The 17,881-nt window shown below is 44.7% G+C and overlaps 1 protein-coding gene across 1 annotated transcript in view; it reads left to right on the forward strand.

Annotated features, from left to right (window-relative positions):
- Positions 1–281: 281 nt before the first annotated feature.
- Positions 282–17,881, forward strand: part of PDE8B (phosphodiesterase 8B) — a gene marked incomplete at its 5' end in the record, with an annotated part of 176,056 nt that continues 158,456 nt past the window's right edge. The window contains one exon of the mRNA XM_081090250.1: positions 282–623. Within this exon, the coding sequence (XP_080946376.1) occupies positions 282–623 (342 nt within the window). The remainder of the gene's footprint in view (positions 624–17,881) is intronic.

Consider the following 17,881-nt stretch of genomic DNA (forward strand, 5'->3'; position numbering starts at 1 on the left):
CGCGGCAGGGAGGGTGGCGGCTGCCGGTGCGCGCTGGGCGCCGTGTGTGCGCGCTCCTCCGCTCAGGGAGGAAGATGGCCCAGAAGGGAAAGTTGGGGTGACGCGCGCGGCCCCCCGGAGGCTTGGCTGGGGACGCCGCAGTGAGCCCGACGGAGCGGCGGCCAGACAGGCCAGGGGGCGCGCAGTCCCGGCGCTGCCACTGCCGCCGAGGCGCCCGCCCCCTCACTGCAGGTGGCGGCGGGGGCGCCGGGTCCGGGCGCGCGGGGGAGCCCGGCCAAGGGATGGGCTGCGCCCCCAGCATCCACGTTTCGCAGAGCGGCGTGATCTACTGCCGGGACTCGGACGAGTCCAACTCGCCCCACCATAGCACCAGCCTGTCGCCGGGCCCCGCACCTCCCCTGCCCGGCCTCTCTGTGCAGACCGACGCCGCCGACGCCATCCCCCGGAGCCGCGAGTCCGGGCCTCCCAGCGCCGCCCGGGTCCGCAGGGCTCGCGCCGAGCTGGGCAGCAGCAGCAGCAGCTCGGGCTCTGCGGCCCCCGCGGCGACCACCTGCAGGGGCCGGCGGCGCCACTGCTGCAGCAGCGCGGAGGCCGAGACCCAGACCAACTACTCCAACCTCCAGGTAAACGCCAGGCTCGGCACAGCTGGTGGGGGCCACCCGCCCCGTCTGTCCGGTTTGCACGGGGAGGGGGCTCCAGCGGAGTTGAGTGGCCGTGACGCGGTGGGGTTGGGGGGTTGCCACTAAGGAGGAGTTTACTTTTCGTTTGTGGGGGTGATGAGGGCCAGGAAAACTGAGCAGAAAAGACCCCTGGAGGGGGGCCCTGGGAGCTGGTTCTGGGGGAAGGGGTGGAAAAGGGAGCGCACTGGGGAGCCGGCGGGCTGGCCGGTTTTCCATGAAGAGGGAGGAAGGCTGTGCCCGGGTTGATGCGAGAGCAGGGGTGGGTGTCATTGAGAGCGTTCAGTGGTGAATCTGATTGAATGAAAGCGGAGCACCCGGACGACTGGCGAGTCTTTTAGGTGCATGGTGCAGACCTGGACCAAGGATGCCTCGTACTCCCGTTTTTACCTGGGAAAACCAGCCCAGCTGCATGGAGTCCTAGGAGCGAGGCTGGGGATTTGTGAATGAATGAGGGTGTGTGTTTTGTGGGAGATGGAGGGAGAGAACCAGAGTGGAACCTGTTGTTTGTCCCTAGTTTGGGTTGGCTGCAGACGGGATATAATTGAGAGAACCTGCCTTGAGTTTGTAGGGTCAGCGGAGCCAAGTGAGGGGAGTTGGCTTCCAGTGCAGGGCAACTGTCTGAAGATGAAGATTCTGCACATACATCTCATCTTTCAGGAGGGTGGAATTGTGAGGAAGTGGAGAAAATGGTTTAAATGATTAAAGCAGTCACCAGATATTTCTGAATGGCAGGAGAAAAATGATTACTTTAATACTGCCCTTCTGTATGTTCTCAAAATACTATTAAATCCAGGAGAGTTTTCATTGTGTAAACCTGGCCATGGGCCTTTTATCCATGTAGCAAACAGAATGACAATGGCACGTCCGTGTTGCAGAGAGGAAAAAAAATACATCTCCATGACTTGTAATGTTACATAGAAGCTGTGTGACGTCCACAGCTTGTACATGGTCAGTGGGTTACCAGCAACCGTTCCATTGATTATACACAATTGTATATTTAATACTTGAAAAAGTTGTTCCACAATTGGTCTAGTGTGAGGAGCCTTCTGGTCTTCATTGGATAAAGCCAGCTCCCAGTGGAGGGATGGCTTATGCTGGCTTCAGTCTAGAAGACCAAAAGCCTCTTTTAGTGCACTTATTTTAGCAGCATGATTTTGTAACATGAAGGTTATGTATGGTTGTAGGCTTTTACTGGTAATAATGATATATGTAGTATGATAATATAATCATTATAATAAAACGCCATTTATTGAGCCCTACTATCTGCCAGTAAATAAGCTTTCTCTTCTAGCTTTTGGATGTTAACCATATGATGGTAGAATTTCCAAAGACTAGAGACCTGGGTGCATGACAGTACAATCTACCACTGGAGCATTTGTTATAGAGGCATGTGCAGAACAGTATGTTTTTATTTTGTCAAGTTTTTTGTTTGTTTTGCTTTTTTACACAGTGGTTCACATAAAGTTTGCATTAGGAGAAATTTCAGGGAAATAAAATTTTATATTTGGTTAAATAACTAAATTGGGATATTATCTTAAAGACTATCCTTTTGCCTTCTTGTTGAAAAGGAAATTTGAGGACATGAAGCAGAGTTTAGAATAGTGACAACTTATGAACTTTGAAACTTTTTTTAGTTGCTTCAGAGAAATTGTGTATTTTGCCTTTCAAAGTAGCAGGATTCCCAATTTAGTACCTGGCAACTCTAGCTACCCAATGTTTGTTCAATGAAAGAAAGAATAATGAATGAATTCATTCCCTATGTTTTAGTACTTCCCTCAAGAGGCTACTTAGAGACCAAATGGAGTAAAAACTGGAGGGAAAGTGAGTCCCAATTATTAGCAGCTAGTATAAACTTGTATAAACATCATTGCTACTTGGCTGAAGTGTTAAAAGGCTTGACCTGCATTGGAATTTAACTCACTGCTTTATCAACAAGATTTCCAAAGAAGAGCTTAATTCATTCCAAGCTATTACTAGGAATGTTGGGAATGAAACTGGTGGTTTAATGATTCAGCACTAATTTGCATGTGTAGATCTCAGAAACTATAGATTTGAAATTAAATATGAGACCAGAATTATTATACAAATCCTACAGAATTATTACTGCAGAATTGCTTTAATATATTTAATAGTATCCTTTTAGGACTTGTGATTCAGTGTTATATATATATTTTTCAATCTTCACATGTTCCATACTCTTTTGTAGTTAAGGTAATTTTGTAAAAACTACTTTTATTTCTTCTTAGAATCAGAATTCTTTCACCTAAGAGTCTGAGATAGTTGCTAGTCATGGCTTCCATGCTCCCCCTCTCTAAGATGCTCAAGTAGAAAAGTAAAGTCTTTGCTATGTTGTCCTGTTTACAGTGCGCTATAATAATTGTTGTTTTAAAAATTCCCTTTGTACACCAATTATAAACCATATCCTCATTATTTACTTGGTCTCTGATGTTCCCCAGAGTACAAAAATGTGTGCTTGATCTCTCTCTCTCCTTTCTAGCAATAATTCATCTCATTAAGCTTTTAGAATGATGAAGCATTATGATGTCAAACATGATGTCAACAGGAACCTTCCTGAATACCTAACTTACAAAAAATTATAAACATTAATAATTCATATGCAGTACAATGATATCATATGGGTTTCCATTTCTGGTAAGAAATTAGATTTGTCTCCAATTGCTGTAAAAATGCAACTTCCTAGCAATTTCTCTCCATCTTGTTTGCCTTTTTAAAAATAGTACTCCTACAGGAGAATCCTGCAGAATGCTCACTTCTGATGCTGTGCCAGTTTTGTGATTCTTGTTCAGAAATCCTCAGAGGAGATAGTTGAACCCCTCTCTGGGGAGATCCGGGGGTTCTTACCCGTCTTTTCTCATACCAGCCGGTGCAACTGGGGAGGCAGCTGAGACTAGGCAGCTAGTTGTAGAAAGTCTGTATTGACATACAGTCAACTGGCAGCCATCTCTCTGTAGGTTAACTGTTTTGTGGATTGGGCATAGGAGGTGGAATTTCCAAATGATTTTGTGCTGATAGACAGCGTTGCCAGTTCCCACTTTCTCTTCCATTCATCATGCTGAGTATGCTTTTAGCCAGTATTTGTGCCAGACGCTGTGGTAGACACTAGGGATCCAGGGAATAGCCGTGGAGTTTGGTAAGGAGAGCCGGTGAGGATGGAGAATCTCTTGCAAAAGAGTGTGTCTAAGCCACTGATTAATGACTTCTATAATATTCATTCCATGGCCCCCACCCCCACCCCAGAGTTTAAAGGGAAAAGCAATAGATATTTTTCTGACCTTGTGGTAAATAATTAATGAGATTTCTATTTGGGGGAAGGATAGAACTGTTTTGAAAAGTATTATTTTTGTTCTATAAGTCTTTAGTGCACATGAGAGTCACTTGGAAGCCTTGATAAAATATAGATTCTGGCCCCAAATCCCAGTTTCTGATTTAATAGATTTTGGGTGGGGCCTGGGGATTTGGATTTCTGACAAGCTTCCAAAAGATGCTAGTGTGGATGTTCTGGGGAACCACACTTTGAGAACTGCTGCTTTTAAATGCATTAAACTGACTGTCGGTTAACGAGTATAGGGCAGCACATCCATGTATTTGGGGTACTATTTATAGCTCTGCCTTCACCTTAGTTGGCTTTTATATGGGCCACCTGCTATCTCCATTCATGAAGTCGAACTCTGAGGCGCCGAGGCTGGCTGGAAAGTTTGTCGGTGCGGAGAGTGCTGGCCATGTAGCCCACTCTGGTTTCTTGAAGTGTGACTTCCCCTCAGGACCCATTGGGGTTTGTAGATGCTGGTGTCTTGCTTTGCCATCACCGTGTCACATGTGCTCTGTCCTGCGGGAGCCCTGTCCTGCCTGAGGGAAAGTTGCAAGGCAAGGGAGGAGCTTAAACAGGTCCACAGGACATGGTGCATAATCACGTTCAGTCCTCAACTCTTGAAGTTCTTGCTAGCCATCTCCACCATTATTTTTTCATTTTAAAATGGAGCATCAGTCTTACAAGTTGATTTAGTAAAACTCAAATTTACTTTCTGCCATAGCTCAGTTTTCACTGTTTTCTTTAGAGTTACATTAATTTTTAAGGACTATCAGATAATTCTCCCTTATTTTAACTTTTGTTAAATAAGTCCTCAAAACAGAAAGTAACGTAGTGCAAGCTGCTCACTTTCCAGAGGTGCTACTTCTCTCCTGAAATGCCACCCCGGTGACCACTGGGCAAGACAGGCCATGCTGGCGAGGACAAATCTTGTGGCACCAGGTTGATGATGGGTTAAGGCCAGGAATAAGAATAGGAAGGAGGGAGTGAGCCCTACAGAACCAGGTGGGAAGGCAGAGTCCAGAATCCAGAAGACCAGCAGAGTTGTGGAGGAGCAGGTGAGTCCTCTGGGGCCAGGTGGGCAAGTAAAATCTGGAATTCAGGGACTTGGCAAAGGTGAGAGTTGTTCAACCAGGTTGAGACTTCTGATTGGGGGACAGATGCTGTGTACTTCTTTCTATTTGGATTTCTCCCCTGAGGATGAAGAGCTCAGTGCCTGTAGGAGACACGGGTGACCAATCAGAAGGCTGTAAGTAACCTCTGCACCTAGGTGAGGCAAGACTAACCCACCCGGCCTTCCTCACACCTGATCAAATAGTGTCTGAACAGGAAACAGATATTCATAAGGGTAATATTCATAAGGGTAATTGAAAATTAATCTAATGACTATTTCAGAAGTGTTAGGATGAAAGAAAATAATTCCAGTGATGCTGAAGCGCCCTAAGATAGAAAAGGGGAGCTTAGAAAAAGGCAATAGGAGGAAATGGTTATGGGAACCCAAGAAAACAACCCTATGGGATAGGGAAGACCCAGAAGCTGTGGTCTTAAGGAGAAAGCAACAGTTGGAAGTCTGTGGCCTGGCAGGGGAGCCAAGGGAGTAAATACTTCCCATTCCATTGTCCTCCCGTTCATCCACCTCCAGCCAGACGGGTACCTCCTTTGGCCAAACACATCTGGAAACCAGAATGGCCAGGGAGCCCATTGACGCAGGTTTCCAAGAGCAGGGCGGAGAGTATCCTGACCGTACCCCAGAAGCCCCTCTGTAACAAGTGTTGAAGATGTTCAGCATCATTAGGGATACCCTGCTAAGCTCAAATCAAAATGAGCAATTTTGATGATTGCTTAAAATAATGGCATTTTTAATGGTCCTTGAACTTATTGTTTATGTTTCTTGTTTGTTTAATGACTAATGATACAAAAATATGTGCAGTTATCTTGTTTGGAGACCTCTAAGTTACTGCTGAAAACAAACCCTCCTCTTCAGCTCACTCTCCGCCCTGACTCTGCTCAGACTTTCCTCAGTCAGCTCGGGCTGCTAGAACAAGCTGCCGTGAACAGGTGACTGAAACAACAGACCTCTATTTCTCCCTGCTTTCCAGTCTGGAAAGTGCAAGCTCCAGGTGCTGCCGGTTCTGTGCTGGTGGGTGCACCCTTCCTGGCTTGCAGATGGCCGTCTTGTGTGTCTTCACATGGCAGAAAGCAAGCAAGTTCTAGTGTCCCTTTCTCCTCCTGCAGGAGCACCCCATCATGGGACCCCACCCTCATGCCCTCACCTAACCTGATTCCCTCCCAGAAGCCTCACCTCCAGATACCAGGCTAGGGCTGCAACATAGGGATCTGGGAGGCACAAACACTCAGTCCATACAGACTGTTTCTATCCTGTCCTCTGCCCCTGACCCACTTCCCTGGCCCCCGTGATCTCAAAGCCCAGAGGTAGGGGTGGGGAAGGAAAGCACTCATCCCGAGTGGGAAGCTCCCTGAGTGGGGTACCAGCTTATTCAGCCGGTTATATTTTTGCTCAATTTGTACTTTCCTGCTCTCTATACCTTCTCTCTAGAGTCTTAAAAAGTTAACAAGTGAGTTCTACCATATGTTTATAAGCTGATATTTTCTATAAAGAATAGATTTAAAACATTTTAACGTATTCACATGTGTTCAGGAGTTCATTTAAAAAAAATAGGTGTTAGCATCTTACAGTGGAAGTCTTAGTAGTTTTTATGTTTTAATACAAAACACTGCTTTTTAACAAGTTACAATATAGGTTTAGATTTTGTTGTTAGTTCCTTTCCCACTTTCTCTCTTCTTTCATTGATGGATAAAAGCCAGCTTTTATTCAGGATTCTGATGCTTCACTCTTTATCATCAACTCCTTTCACCTCCTCTTTTCTGCCTCCTTAGGGAGGGTACCCAGAAAAATAGTTTAGAAGCATGTGATTGCTATAATAAAAATGAGGAGACAATTTTACTTTTGGATAATTCATCAATGAAGGGGAGAAAATACTGTGGTTGTCTCTTGTTTCCAAGGCGATTCATATTTTCATGTATAGTTTGTACATTTTGCAACAAGACATGTAGAATAGATATAATAATATTGCCTGTTGTTTAAGTCTTTGTTATTCCCAGAGCACTTTATATACATGGTTTTACCTAATCTACATAAAACACTATGAAATAAAAATTTTTATTCCTGTTTTACAAATGAGGAAATGAGGCTGCAAGAGGTAGACTAAATCACTCAAAGTAAGGGCTGGGATTTGAATACAAGGTCATCTGAATCCAACTTCAGGGTTCTTATCCACTGAGCTTTATTGCCACTCACACAGGCCTGAAGGCCCAGGGCTGGTCCTGGACCTACAGAGTTATGTAGAGCAGAGAGGAGATAAACAGGTGTGGGGGGGCTACCAGGGGGCCTTGTGAGTGAGGTTTTTCCTCTTACATGTTCACTGTCACCCTTCTATTAGCTTGAACTAGAATGTTATTTTGAAATGAATGGAGAATGTAAAATGCATTCAAAATTGGAGTAGCTTTGTCAAAACGTCATTATTTTCACTGAACACAGTGCTTGGCACATTAAATATTATACAAAGATTAGCTGCTAATAATCCTGTGGTTGCTATTATTTCTGTTTTGCTAATTAAGATGGGATTGGTTATTTAGAATTCAATATTGTTGAAACATGTAATTGTTTTTTATTGGAAAATGTATCCAACTTTCAAGTAGATGGATTTGGCCAATGTAGACGAAGATTTATGCAGACATACACATTATACTGAAGCTTGGAAAACTGCTGCCATAGCCATGGGTTTGGTCTGCTTCGGCTGTATTACCAAAGGAGATGACATGGTAAAATCTTGCCTGTTGAAGGCCCAGGATGGAGTTTGAGTCCCCTGACTGCTGGGCCCACACACAGCCTCTGCCCTTGTAGGTTAGGGCCTTGGTATTAACTTGAGGTGACTCTACATGAAATTCTTCTTTGGTATAAACCTGTACCTGAAGCCTTGGTCTAGCATTGGGCTTAAAGCCATTTTTCATAAGCACTGTTGTTTTTATATTGCTGCATGTCAGGTGCTGTCAGATGTGCTGTATGGTCAGGAGAATGACACACTGTGAATATAAGAGCCTTTTTCTCTCTCAGAGAGGAAGGTGTAATGATTTGCTACAGGGGTTCAGTTGCCTGTGTATGTCACAAAACTGAGAGGAAGACCTCTGAATTTTGGAAATTTTTATAGGAAGACACACGAGAAACTTGTGAGCAACTGGTCACACAGGGCACATGTATAAAAAGTGCTGTTTTCTGACATCAGAACCACAAATAACATCCAAGCTCTGGGCCTGGAAGGTAAGGATAAGCTCAGGGTAGGCGGGGCTTGTGTCCACCCCAGGCTCCTGCAGAGGGAGCTTCAAGCAAGAGCAGTGGCCAGAGGGAGAGGGAAGCTCCAGTTAAAGAAGGCAAGTGCCTCCCGCAGCCCAAACGCACCCTCAAGTGCCTTTGTGCCGCAGGAGACTTACCTTGATTTTCAGCTTAAACTGATGGACATTCTTGGCTTCGAAACTGGGTGACTGTGAGGAAAGCAAAAGCCATTCCACCAGCTGAAGCTTCATAAACTCCAATAGTGTTTTGAGCTGAGCTTTGGCTGGAACTACAAGTTTCTCTTTCCCCACAGTCTAATAGAAACCCTGATGACCATAGCTCCCCTCCAGAGTTCCCTCAGAGTGATACCCCCACAGTGATGGCCAGACAAAGATGAGAGCAAAGGATCAGCTTTGTCAATGGCTGGGCCAGCTCGGATTAGTATCACTTCCCAGACTCCATCGTGTGCATGGACTCCGTGAGCTTCCCAAAGCTCAGCGCCCTTCTCTGCAGAGATCTGGCCCACTGGGATGCTGATCATGGAACCTTCATCCCTTTGGGAGGAGCTGGTGAGGGCAGGGAAGGCGGCCCATTCTTCTCACCTCTCTAATGGCTGTGACAGGGAGGAGTGTGGCAGACACCTTCTCCCCTCCCCGTTGTTTGTTGAGATTTTCAAGACTGGAGAGAGAGGGAGAGTAAAAGGCAGAGAGAGGGAGAGTAAAAGGCCAGAACCTCTTCTGTGTGTCAAAGGTGCAAACTTTGAATAAAAGAAAATCAGGAAATGCTTTGAATGAATGTAAAAGACAGCCCTCACTTTTCTATTCATATTCCATGACAAAAGTATACTTTGCAAGGCATCTAGTTGGTATTGGGAAGTGATTTTCATACAGAAACAATGTTTATACGCGGCATTTGGGTTTCTAGGTTAGCCCCAAAATGTATTTAGCCAGATTGTATGTTTACAATGTTGAAACCATATTGCTTTGAGAGAAACATAAAATTGAATTAGAGCTAGAGTTTCTTCTGTACCTGTTTCCTTGGGGAGAAACGGGCTTCACTGGAGGGTGGTGAAGCAGAGGGTGAACCTGCGACGCTCCCTCAGGGAGCAATTAGCCTAAGTGATTGTTGGTGCTGAGGAGGTGAGGGGCTCAGGTGGTGGAGAGAGAGCTGGGGTGCAGGGAGCTCAAGGGGCTTGACAACTACTTCAGTGTGAATTTTTAACCCTAACAGTTCTCTGCTTTTAAATTGTAAAACCATTATACATAAAAATTAATAACTACTATCTTAGGCAGTTCGGGCCGCTATAACAAAAATCCCATAGACTGGGTGACTTATAAACAACAGCAATAAGTGCTGGGAAGTCCAAGATCAAGGAGCTAGCAGATTTGGTGTCTGGTTAGGACCTGATTTCTCGTTCATAATCCACAGTCTTTTCACGGTGTCCTCATCTGTCCCATTTAAGAGGGTTCTGTCCTCATGATCTAATCACCCCCCAAAGGCCCCACCTCCTAATACCACCACATTGGGGCTTAGGATCCAAAATTGGGGTGGGAGTGTCAGACATTCAATCTGTAGCAACAACTGTACCTAATATCAATCACATTTTTCTAATTGTCTTATTAGTTTTTAGCTTTTGGTATCCAAATAAGGTTCACTCATTGTGATTGGTTGATGTGTCTTTTAAGTCTCATTATCTCTGTGTCTCTCTCCTTTCATTGGCAGTTAGTTGGTGGAGGATCCTGGGTTGTTTGTCCTGTGGCTTCCCCCCTGATTCTCTGTTTTACTGTTTGCATTCCTGGGGTGCATCTAACATGTTTCCCTGCCTTCTATGTTTGCTATAAACTTGTAGTTAGATTTAGAGGTTTGCTCAGATTATGCTAGATTTTAGGGGGTGAGAATACATTTTAGGTGATATTGTGTTCTCACATCACATCTGTGTTTGGTTGTCTCTTTGCTGTGGTGTTCACCAGTATTAACTATCGCTGCTTACATCCATGAATAGGGGTGTAAAATGGTAATATTGTTCCGTCATTTCTCCTTCACTTATTAGCTGAAATGTCTCTAAAGAGAAAAACTTCCTCTCATCAACTAGTTGGTTTCCCTGGGACAGAGTTTATACAGGAAAGGCAGGTTAAAGGTGTGAATCTTTCCTCTTATTTCCAGTTTTCAAAATGAGATGATTCCCTGGCATTCTCCTGGGGTGACACTGATTTTTGTGTACTTGTTTCTCTGTTTGCTTGTTTAGGTTCACTATGATCACACATATACTTGATGCATGTCAACTCATTGCAGTTGTTATTCTTTAGGTGCTCAAATTGCCCATTTTTGGCTGTAGGGAGCTTAAGTTGATGAGGCACTTTTTGAAGAAATTAGTTAGAGTAAAGTTGATTAAATTGTGTCCTTATTCTTAACTTTTCTTTTTTTTTTTGGTAGATGAGGACTTGCGGACCACCTGTAGGTGGAACACACCTTGATGTCTGCCTACTAGTCATTGTTGTTCCATGCCATTGAGTCGGCTGTGACCCCTGGCGACTCTGTGAATGAGTGATGTCCTGTCCTCATCGCTAGTCATACTGGACCTCACTGTAGCTCTTTTCCTATCATTTTTGTGGCTACCGAAAGGCAACCTGGTATGATAGAAAGATACTCATTGGCCAGGGCTTGAGCTCCAGCCTGCCTTACGCAAGCTTGGTGACCTTGGAGAAGCTGCACGACTCCTCCTCCTCATAAGGTGGGGATAATGCACCCTCAAAAGGATTGGTGTGAGTGTAACAGATGTACAGTCCCTGTAACCTCTCGGGTCCTCGCGAGTGTGTGTGTGTGTGTGTGTGTGTGTGTGTGTAACTGAGTCTCTGAAGCCTGGAATGTGTCTTACATCTACAGGGCAATATCATATGAAGAGCACATGTCAGTGCTGAATGGTGACATAGTAGCTCCTCTGAAGGGAGAAGGGAGGAAGAAAGTGAACCTTCACCTAAGAGGTATAAATGAAGCCATTGTAACCGGCTGTTGTAACTTGACAAGAAGTACAGCACAGTAATTATGTTGGTTCTTTGTCTCTTGGTTCTCAGCTCCATCCCTGCTTTTTCATATTCTCTTTTGTATTATGTGAGGCTAGAAGTCCGCAAACTGTATCTCTTAGATTTCTTTGCCAGCTGATCTCCTGTTAGATGTTTCAAGTAGTAGATAACTGGTAGGGAATTGGGGTGTGGGAGAAAGGAAGAGACCATAGCAGTGGCTTCTGCTAAGTGGCAGGGGTACAGGTTTGACGGTGATGGTGCCACATCTCGGCCGAGGAGAGTGGGCTTGTGGCGCCAGCCTCGGGAGGTCACAGCTTCTGGCCTCTGAGTGTTGCCCTTCCATCTACTTAGTTTCTCCAGCTCACCCTGTCTTCTGTTTGTTCTTTCATACCTTTCAACACCTTGTAAACAGTTCTCTACGTGGATCTGTCTCTACTTACTATAGGTAGAGTGGTTTCTCTTTTTCTCAGTGGACACTTGGGGTCTGAGGTCAGAGAGAACTAGGTTATAATCGCTTAGTTCTGTGACTTAACATCTTCAATATTCAATTTCTTTCTCTGTTTAAGGAGATTGATAAAAGTACTTATCTCATGGAGTTGTTGTGAGGATGATATAATTAACATATCTGACACTTTGAACTTTGTATTATGTGAGGCTAGAAGTAGTAGATACTGGTAGAGAATTGGGATGTTAACTTTGAACATAACTCTCAAGAAGTGTTGTCTACTATTGATAATATACAAGCCAATTTTTGAAGGCTCATCCTTTACCATTTTTATTATAGAAAAGTTAGACGTAGAGATCATCTATATATCTAAAAGCCTAATATGCTAAGCGTCTGACCATTCGACTTTCGACCAGTTGCTATGATGGGCACTGACCACCAGGGGGCAGATGCTCCGACCAGTAGGTTACCTTGCTACTGGGGTCTGGCCAATCCGGACTGGGCGAGATGGGCTGGACATGTCCTGGAGCCCTCCTGCAGTCCTTCCCTGGCCAAGGTGGGGTCCTGGATTTTGAGAGGGCACAGGCCAGGCCAAGGGACCCCACCGGTGCACGAAGTATAATAAAACTTCATGTACACACCATCCAGCCTCACAGTTATAAAATTAAGGCTATTCTTTTATCTACACCACTACTGTCCTCCCTACTATGGAATTATTTTAAAGCAAATCAAAACCATTATATTATTTCAGCTGTAATTTTTTCAACACCTATAATAATAAAAGTGTAATATGCTAATTAGACCAGACAGCCAAACCACCTTCCGGACGTCCTTCTGGATGAAGCCAGGGCTGCGAGGGCCGGGGCTGCGAGGGCCAGGGCTGCGAGGGCCGGGGCTGCGAAGGCCGAGGCAAGTTGCTGTAGCTGTGAGGGCCGAGCCCCTTGCACGAATTTCGTGCAGCGGGCCTCTAGTATAACTATAAGAGGATAAGGACTGTTTAAAAAACAACCCTAATACTATCAGCATACCTAACATTAAAATAATTTCTTAATATCAGAAAATACCAAGACAATGTTTAAATTCCCCTAATTATCTCATAAGTGTCTTTATTTAAAAGTATTTGCCATATGAAACATCTTTGGAATAAGGCCCACCTGTTGTCACTGGTTGATATGCTTCCTAAGTATCTTTTGATGTATAGGTCCCCTTTCTCTCTTTTCCCCTCACAGTTTGTTTGTTGAAGAACTGGGTTCCTTGTCCAGCAGAGTTTCCCACAGCCTGGACTTTGCTGATTACATTCCTGTGGTATCGTTCACCACATTTTCCTGGCCCTGTATTTCCTGTATATTGGTAGTTACATCTAGAGGTATAGTGTGGTTGGATTCAGGCCTGTTTATTTTGGCAAGACTGCCTTCTAGGTAGTGTTGTGTACTTCTGTCAGGAGGCACATACAAGTAATGTCTCATTCTTGCTCTTTTTGTGAGGCAATAACGAGGAGGGAATAAGTTTTTACTTTTTAAGTAGGGAAGTTACTTGATGTTTGGTTCAGGCAGATGTGGGAGATGGAACCGTCTGTCCCGGTTTTGGTTTAGTTTTAAAAGAACATCCTTGTTGGGAATCTGGGGCAGGAGAAGGGGGAAGAGGGCCCGGAACGGTGAGAGGAAGAGAAGAAGAGGGCTATGTGTGCAAATGTAGGTTTATAAATTTAGTGCTTGGCTACAGGAGAGCTTAACTCGAACATTCTTTACCATGTGTATGTTTCCAATTTAATCAACGTAACTGTGTAAATGTACTTTCCAGTCAAACCATATACATCAGTGGTAGGCAATAGAATCAAGTACAGAATTCGTTTTCCTTGCAAACAGTTTGAGAAAAGAAAAGTTAGTGTGAAAATGTTATTGAGCTTGGACCACAGGTGGGGGTCCCTGTCTACTCCTGTCTTGTGCTGTTATAATCTGAGTGCAGGTAATGCTGTGGAGCCCTGGGTATGAAGTGTCATGCCACTGGGCTTTTCTTTAATTAGGATATAATTCACATAACAAAGTTTACAATTGTACATTTTAAAACATATATGTTTTTATTTATTTTTTTTAGTGAGAGAGAGAGGAAGAGGGATAAAGAGATAGAGACATTGATGTGAGAGAAACACCCATTGGCTTCCTCCTACTGGGGATCGAGTCTGCAACCCAGGCATGTGCCCTGACCAGGAATCGAACCAGGGACCTCCTGGTTCATGGTTCAATGCTCAACCACACCAACTGGGCTACAGTTGTACATTTTAAACTGTGCAATTCAGTGATTTTTTTTATATATTCATTATGTTGTGTAACCACCACCATTGTCGAATTCTAGAATATTTCCATTAACCCCAAAAGAAACTTCATACCTATTGGCAGTCAGTCCTGATTCCCCATCCCTTGGCAACCACTAACCTACTTTCTGTCTCTATAGATTTGCTTATTCTGAGCATTTCATGTAAATGGACTCAAATAGCATGTGGCCTTTTGTGTCTGGCTTCTTTCACTTACCATAATGTTTTTGTGGTTCATCCATGTTACAGCACGGATCAGTATTTTATCCCTCTTATTCCAAATAATATTCCATTGTGTGAATATACCACTTGTTGTTTATCCATTGATGGACATTTGGGTTGTTTCCACTTTTTGGCTAATATGAATAATGCTGCTATGAACATTCTTGTACAAGTCTTTGTGTAGACATATGCTTTCATTTCTTTGGGGTATATACCAAAGAGTAGAACTGCTTGCTCATATGGTATGTTTAACTTTTTGAGGAACCCCCAAACTCCCAATGCAGCTGCGCCATTTTTCATTTCCACCAATATACATGAGGTCCCTATTTCTTCACATCCTCATCAACACTTGTTATTATCTGTCTTTTTCATTATAGCCATTCACGTGGGTATCAGGTAGGATCTTATTGTGGTTTTGATTGACATTTTCCTGGTGGAAAAATCAGAGTTGTTTTTAAGAATTAAATGAGGTACCATAGTGAAATGCAGCATGGATTTGGGTCTCGGTTCTCTGCTAGATTGCAGAGCCCTCACCCCTACCCCTACACCGAATAACCATATTTGTGTTCCTTGGTGTTTTTATTTACACTGCAGCTTTGGCTCAGGAGGGCAGAGCATAGGCCTAACTCCGACATTGGGCCTTCCATTCATGTAGACACCCATACACCCATGTGTGCCAGAATCTCCTGTGCAGGCCTTTCCCAGAGCTCTGGAATCACACTGTAATGGGGCCCAGCCTGTGCATTAAAGGAGTCACTCAGTCTAAGAGAAGTGATGGGTATGATCTTGAGGAAAGGCAAGAGACTTGGCATTTCAAGGATCCTTAAGTGGCACTTTCTTTTGCTACCTGCGGGAGGTGCTCCTGAGCGAATGTGATTTAGTTCACAATGACAGCCGAGAGGTGGCCATCTTAGTTGGAAACTAAGGTTTAGATTTAGTTCAGGAGCTTAATATGAATACCAAATCATCGGAAGCACTGAAATTAAATGTGGGTCAGGTTCCTGGCTGGGGCACAGTGAGTCACACAGTATGTGTTGGCTGTTGACATTTGTTTTGCTAATTTAGAGGGGATGGTGGTAAAGATAATTCCCACATGGTGGCTCTTGCAAAATCCATGTGTAGTTGTTTTGGAAGCATTTCCTACATGTTCATATGAATGCAGATGCAGGCTGATGGTGTGGATATTGACAATGCAAACAACACAAGCCAAACTATGAAGGCCCAGCCCAGAAGGCCTTGGGGAAGGTCTGTGAAAACCCGCCCTTCCTACTTTGCCAATTCTTCCTGCAGCTTAATCAGATTAAATGACCTGGCGTTATAGATGGACATGAAGTTCCTAGGGAAGCATTTGTTTCTCCTTAGGCTGCTCTTCTCTGGTTGCAGCGGAATGAGTCGGGTTTAGGCTTTATAAGGGCAAATTACCTTCTTTTCTAGATTCTTTTGTATGATTGATTGTCGGAGAAAGTAGAAATGGTAGTAATGGTAATAATGTGAGAAAAGAGTCGTGTGACAAAAGCTTTTGCTACGTGTTAATTCAGGATGTATTGCAATGGTCAGGTTGCATCAGTCAGGGTCCCTGGGGAAACATTTCACCCCAGATGTTCAGATGAAGAGACTTAAATGGAGAGTCTGCTTACAGAGGCGTGAGCAGAGATAGGGGAGACAAGGGACAGTGAGGTGCCCCCACCGGCAGCTGTGTGAAGCCCTAGCCATCCTGGGATTGGAGAGGCCAGGGGAGGAAAGGGCACTGTTGCCTGTGGGGCCCCTGGCAAGGGCTGTAATTATGAAGGCGCTGTGATTGCCAGGCCAGGGCAGTGAAGCAGGGGGGAGTGGGAAGTAATGACCCCACCCCTCTCTGCTGGCTCTCCTCTGCCCTGCTGCTGCCAGGAAGGGAGGCTGGTGGTACAGGATGCAGAGGTGAGCCTCCAGGCACCGAGCAGGGCACACAGTGGACGGGGGAGGTGGTTTGCAAGTGGAGACCAATGTGCACAATAACCAATTGTTTTGCAGTGAGCACATTCTACTTTTTGTTCATTTTTAGAAGGTGCTATTTTGGAGAAACATCCATTTCTCATTAAAAAAGTCCCCACTGTACTTCACATTTGCTTATGTAAAACTTCTTATCTTTTAGGTGGCAAACTTTATTATGAAATCTCTTAAACGTTGTGCTTTTTTTCTTATTTTCCCAATACATTGGTGTATAGTATTGTACTGTGAGAAACCTGCAAGTGAGAGAGCCACGTGGCTACCCTGTCCTTCAGATTGTCAGAGGGTGATTTTTACACTCCCCCTTTTCAGATTTGTGTGTAGATATTTGTGAATTATTCTGAGGCAGTTAGTTGTCTTCGAAGCAGATTAGTCAGAGTGGAGTTGGCCTGGGCTTTTTGTAACCATAGCTGAGGGAGGGGAGGCTGCAGTCTATTAGAGACACCAGATAGCTGCACGTGTCTCCCTGCACACAGACTGGTGATGATTTTGCTTCATGCATTGATGGACTGTGCCGACTTGAGATGTGGTAACCAAGTGACCCGTTCTCTGTCGCCATGAGTGTAATTCTCCCAGGTCTGAATAAAGGGCAGAGGAAGGTGTGTGTCTCTGGGTGCCTATGGGGTTGCTAGGAAATGATTTTCAAAGTGCTTCTTGGTGATGCAGCAGGTCGAACTTTTTTTTGTGCAGTGTTGTCATGGAAACCAAGTGCATCATTGCCTTGTCTAATTTGTCTTTTAGTGATAAAAAAATTGTAATCCAGGGTTAACAGATAAAACATAGTGTTTAAAGGTAATGAAAAAAAAACACACCCCAATAACTTTAAGGGGGATACTGTTGTAAGTACCACATCTTTTGAATGGCAAGATTTCACTGGCACTGTAATTCACATTGATCAGGGCTTGGCAGTGTGCCGTGATGGGGGCTAATCGATTTATTTTCCTTCTTTGGAGTAAGAAAACCAGGACTTATTGCTGTGGGGTTTTATTACTGACCCCAACTCCTGAGTGGATGTGAATGGAAGGCAGCACACAGTCATTGTGAGTCTCCCAAGGTTACCAGGGATGTTCTTTGATTGGCCGGTGGGTTTTTTTTATCTCCTCTCCACCCTCCAGCACCCTCACCCCAAGAGCAGGCTGTGGGCTGACAGTGATAGCCCTACCTTGCACAAAGGGCCGTCCTACTGAAATGGTGCCCTCGGCTCGCTCTCTTGGCTAAGCACCTGGTCACCCCACCTCCCCCGGAGCAGAGGTGGGGTGACCAGACTCCTGGAGCTGAGTCTGCCCTGCCTTCCTGGTAGTTGAAGGGCCTCTGAGGGAAAGGGCTCCTCCTCTTCTGTGGATAGAGGACAAACCCTTCCAGCACTGCATGCGTGATGGGTACTGCACTAGTGTGTTAGGATCAACTTTCAAATGGAAGTAGTCAGGGTGGGAGAACTGAACTGGAAGAAGATTTTATACTGTGTTTCGCAGTCCATCCTTCCCCGTGGAGATTTATCTCCTGGGGTTTCATTCCCCGCTCCCCAGCTGTGTGTGTGT

Source organism: Myotis nattereri (assembly GCF_964212035.1).
Source record: "Myotis nattereri genome assembly, chromosome: 4".
NCBI classification, from domain to species: Eukaryota; Metazoa; Chordata; class Mammalia; order Chiroptera; family Vespertilionidae; genus Myotis; species Myotis nattereri.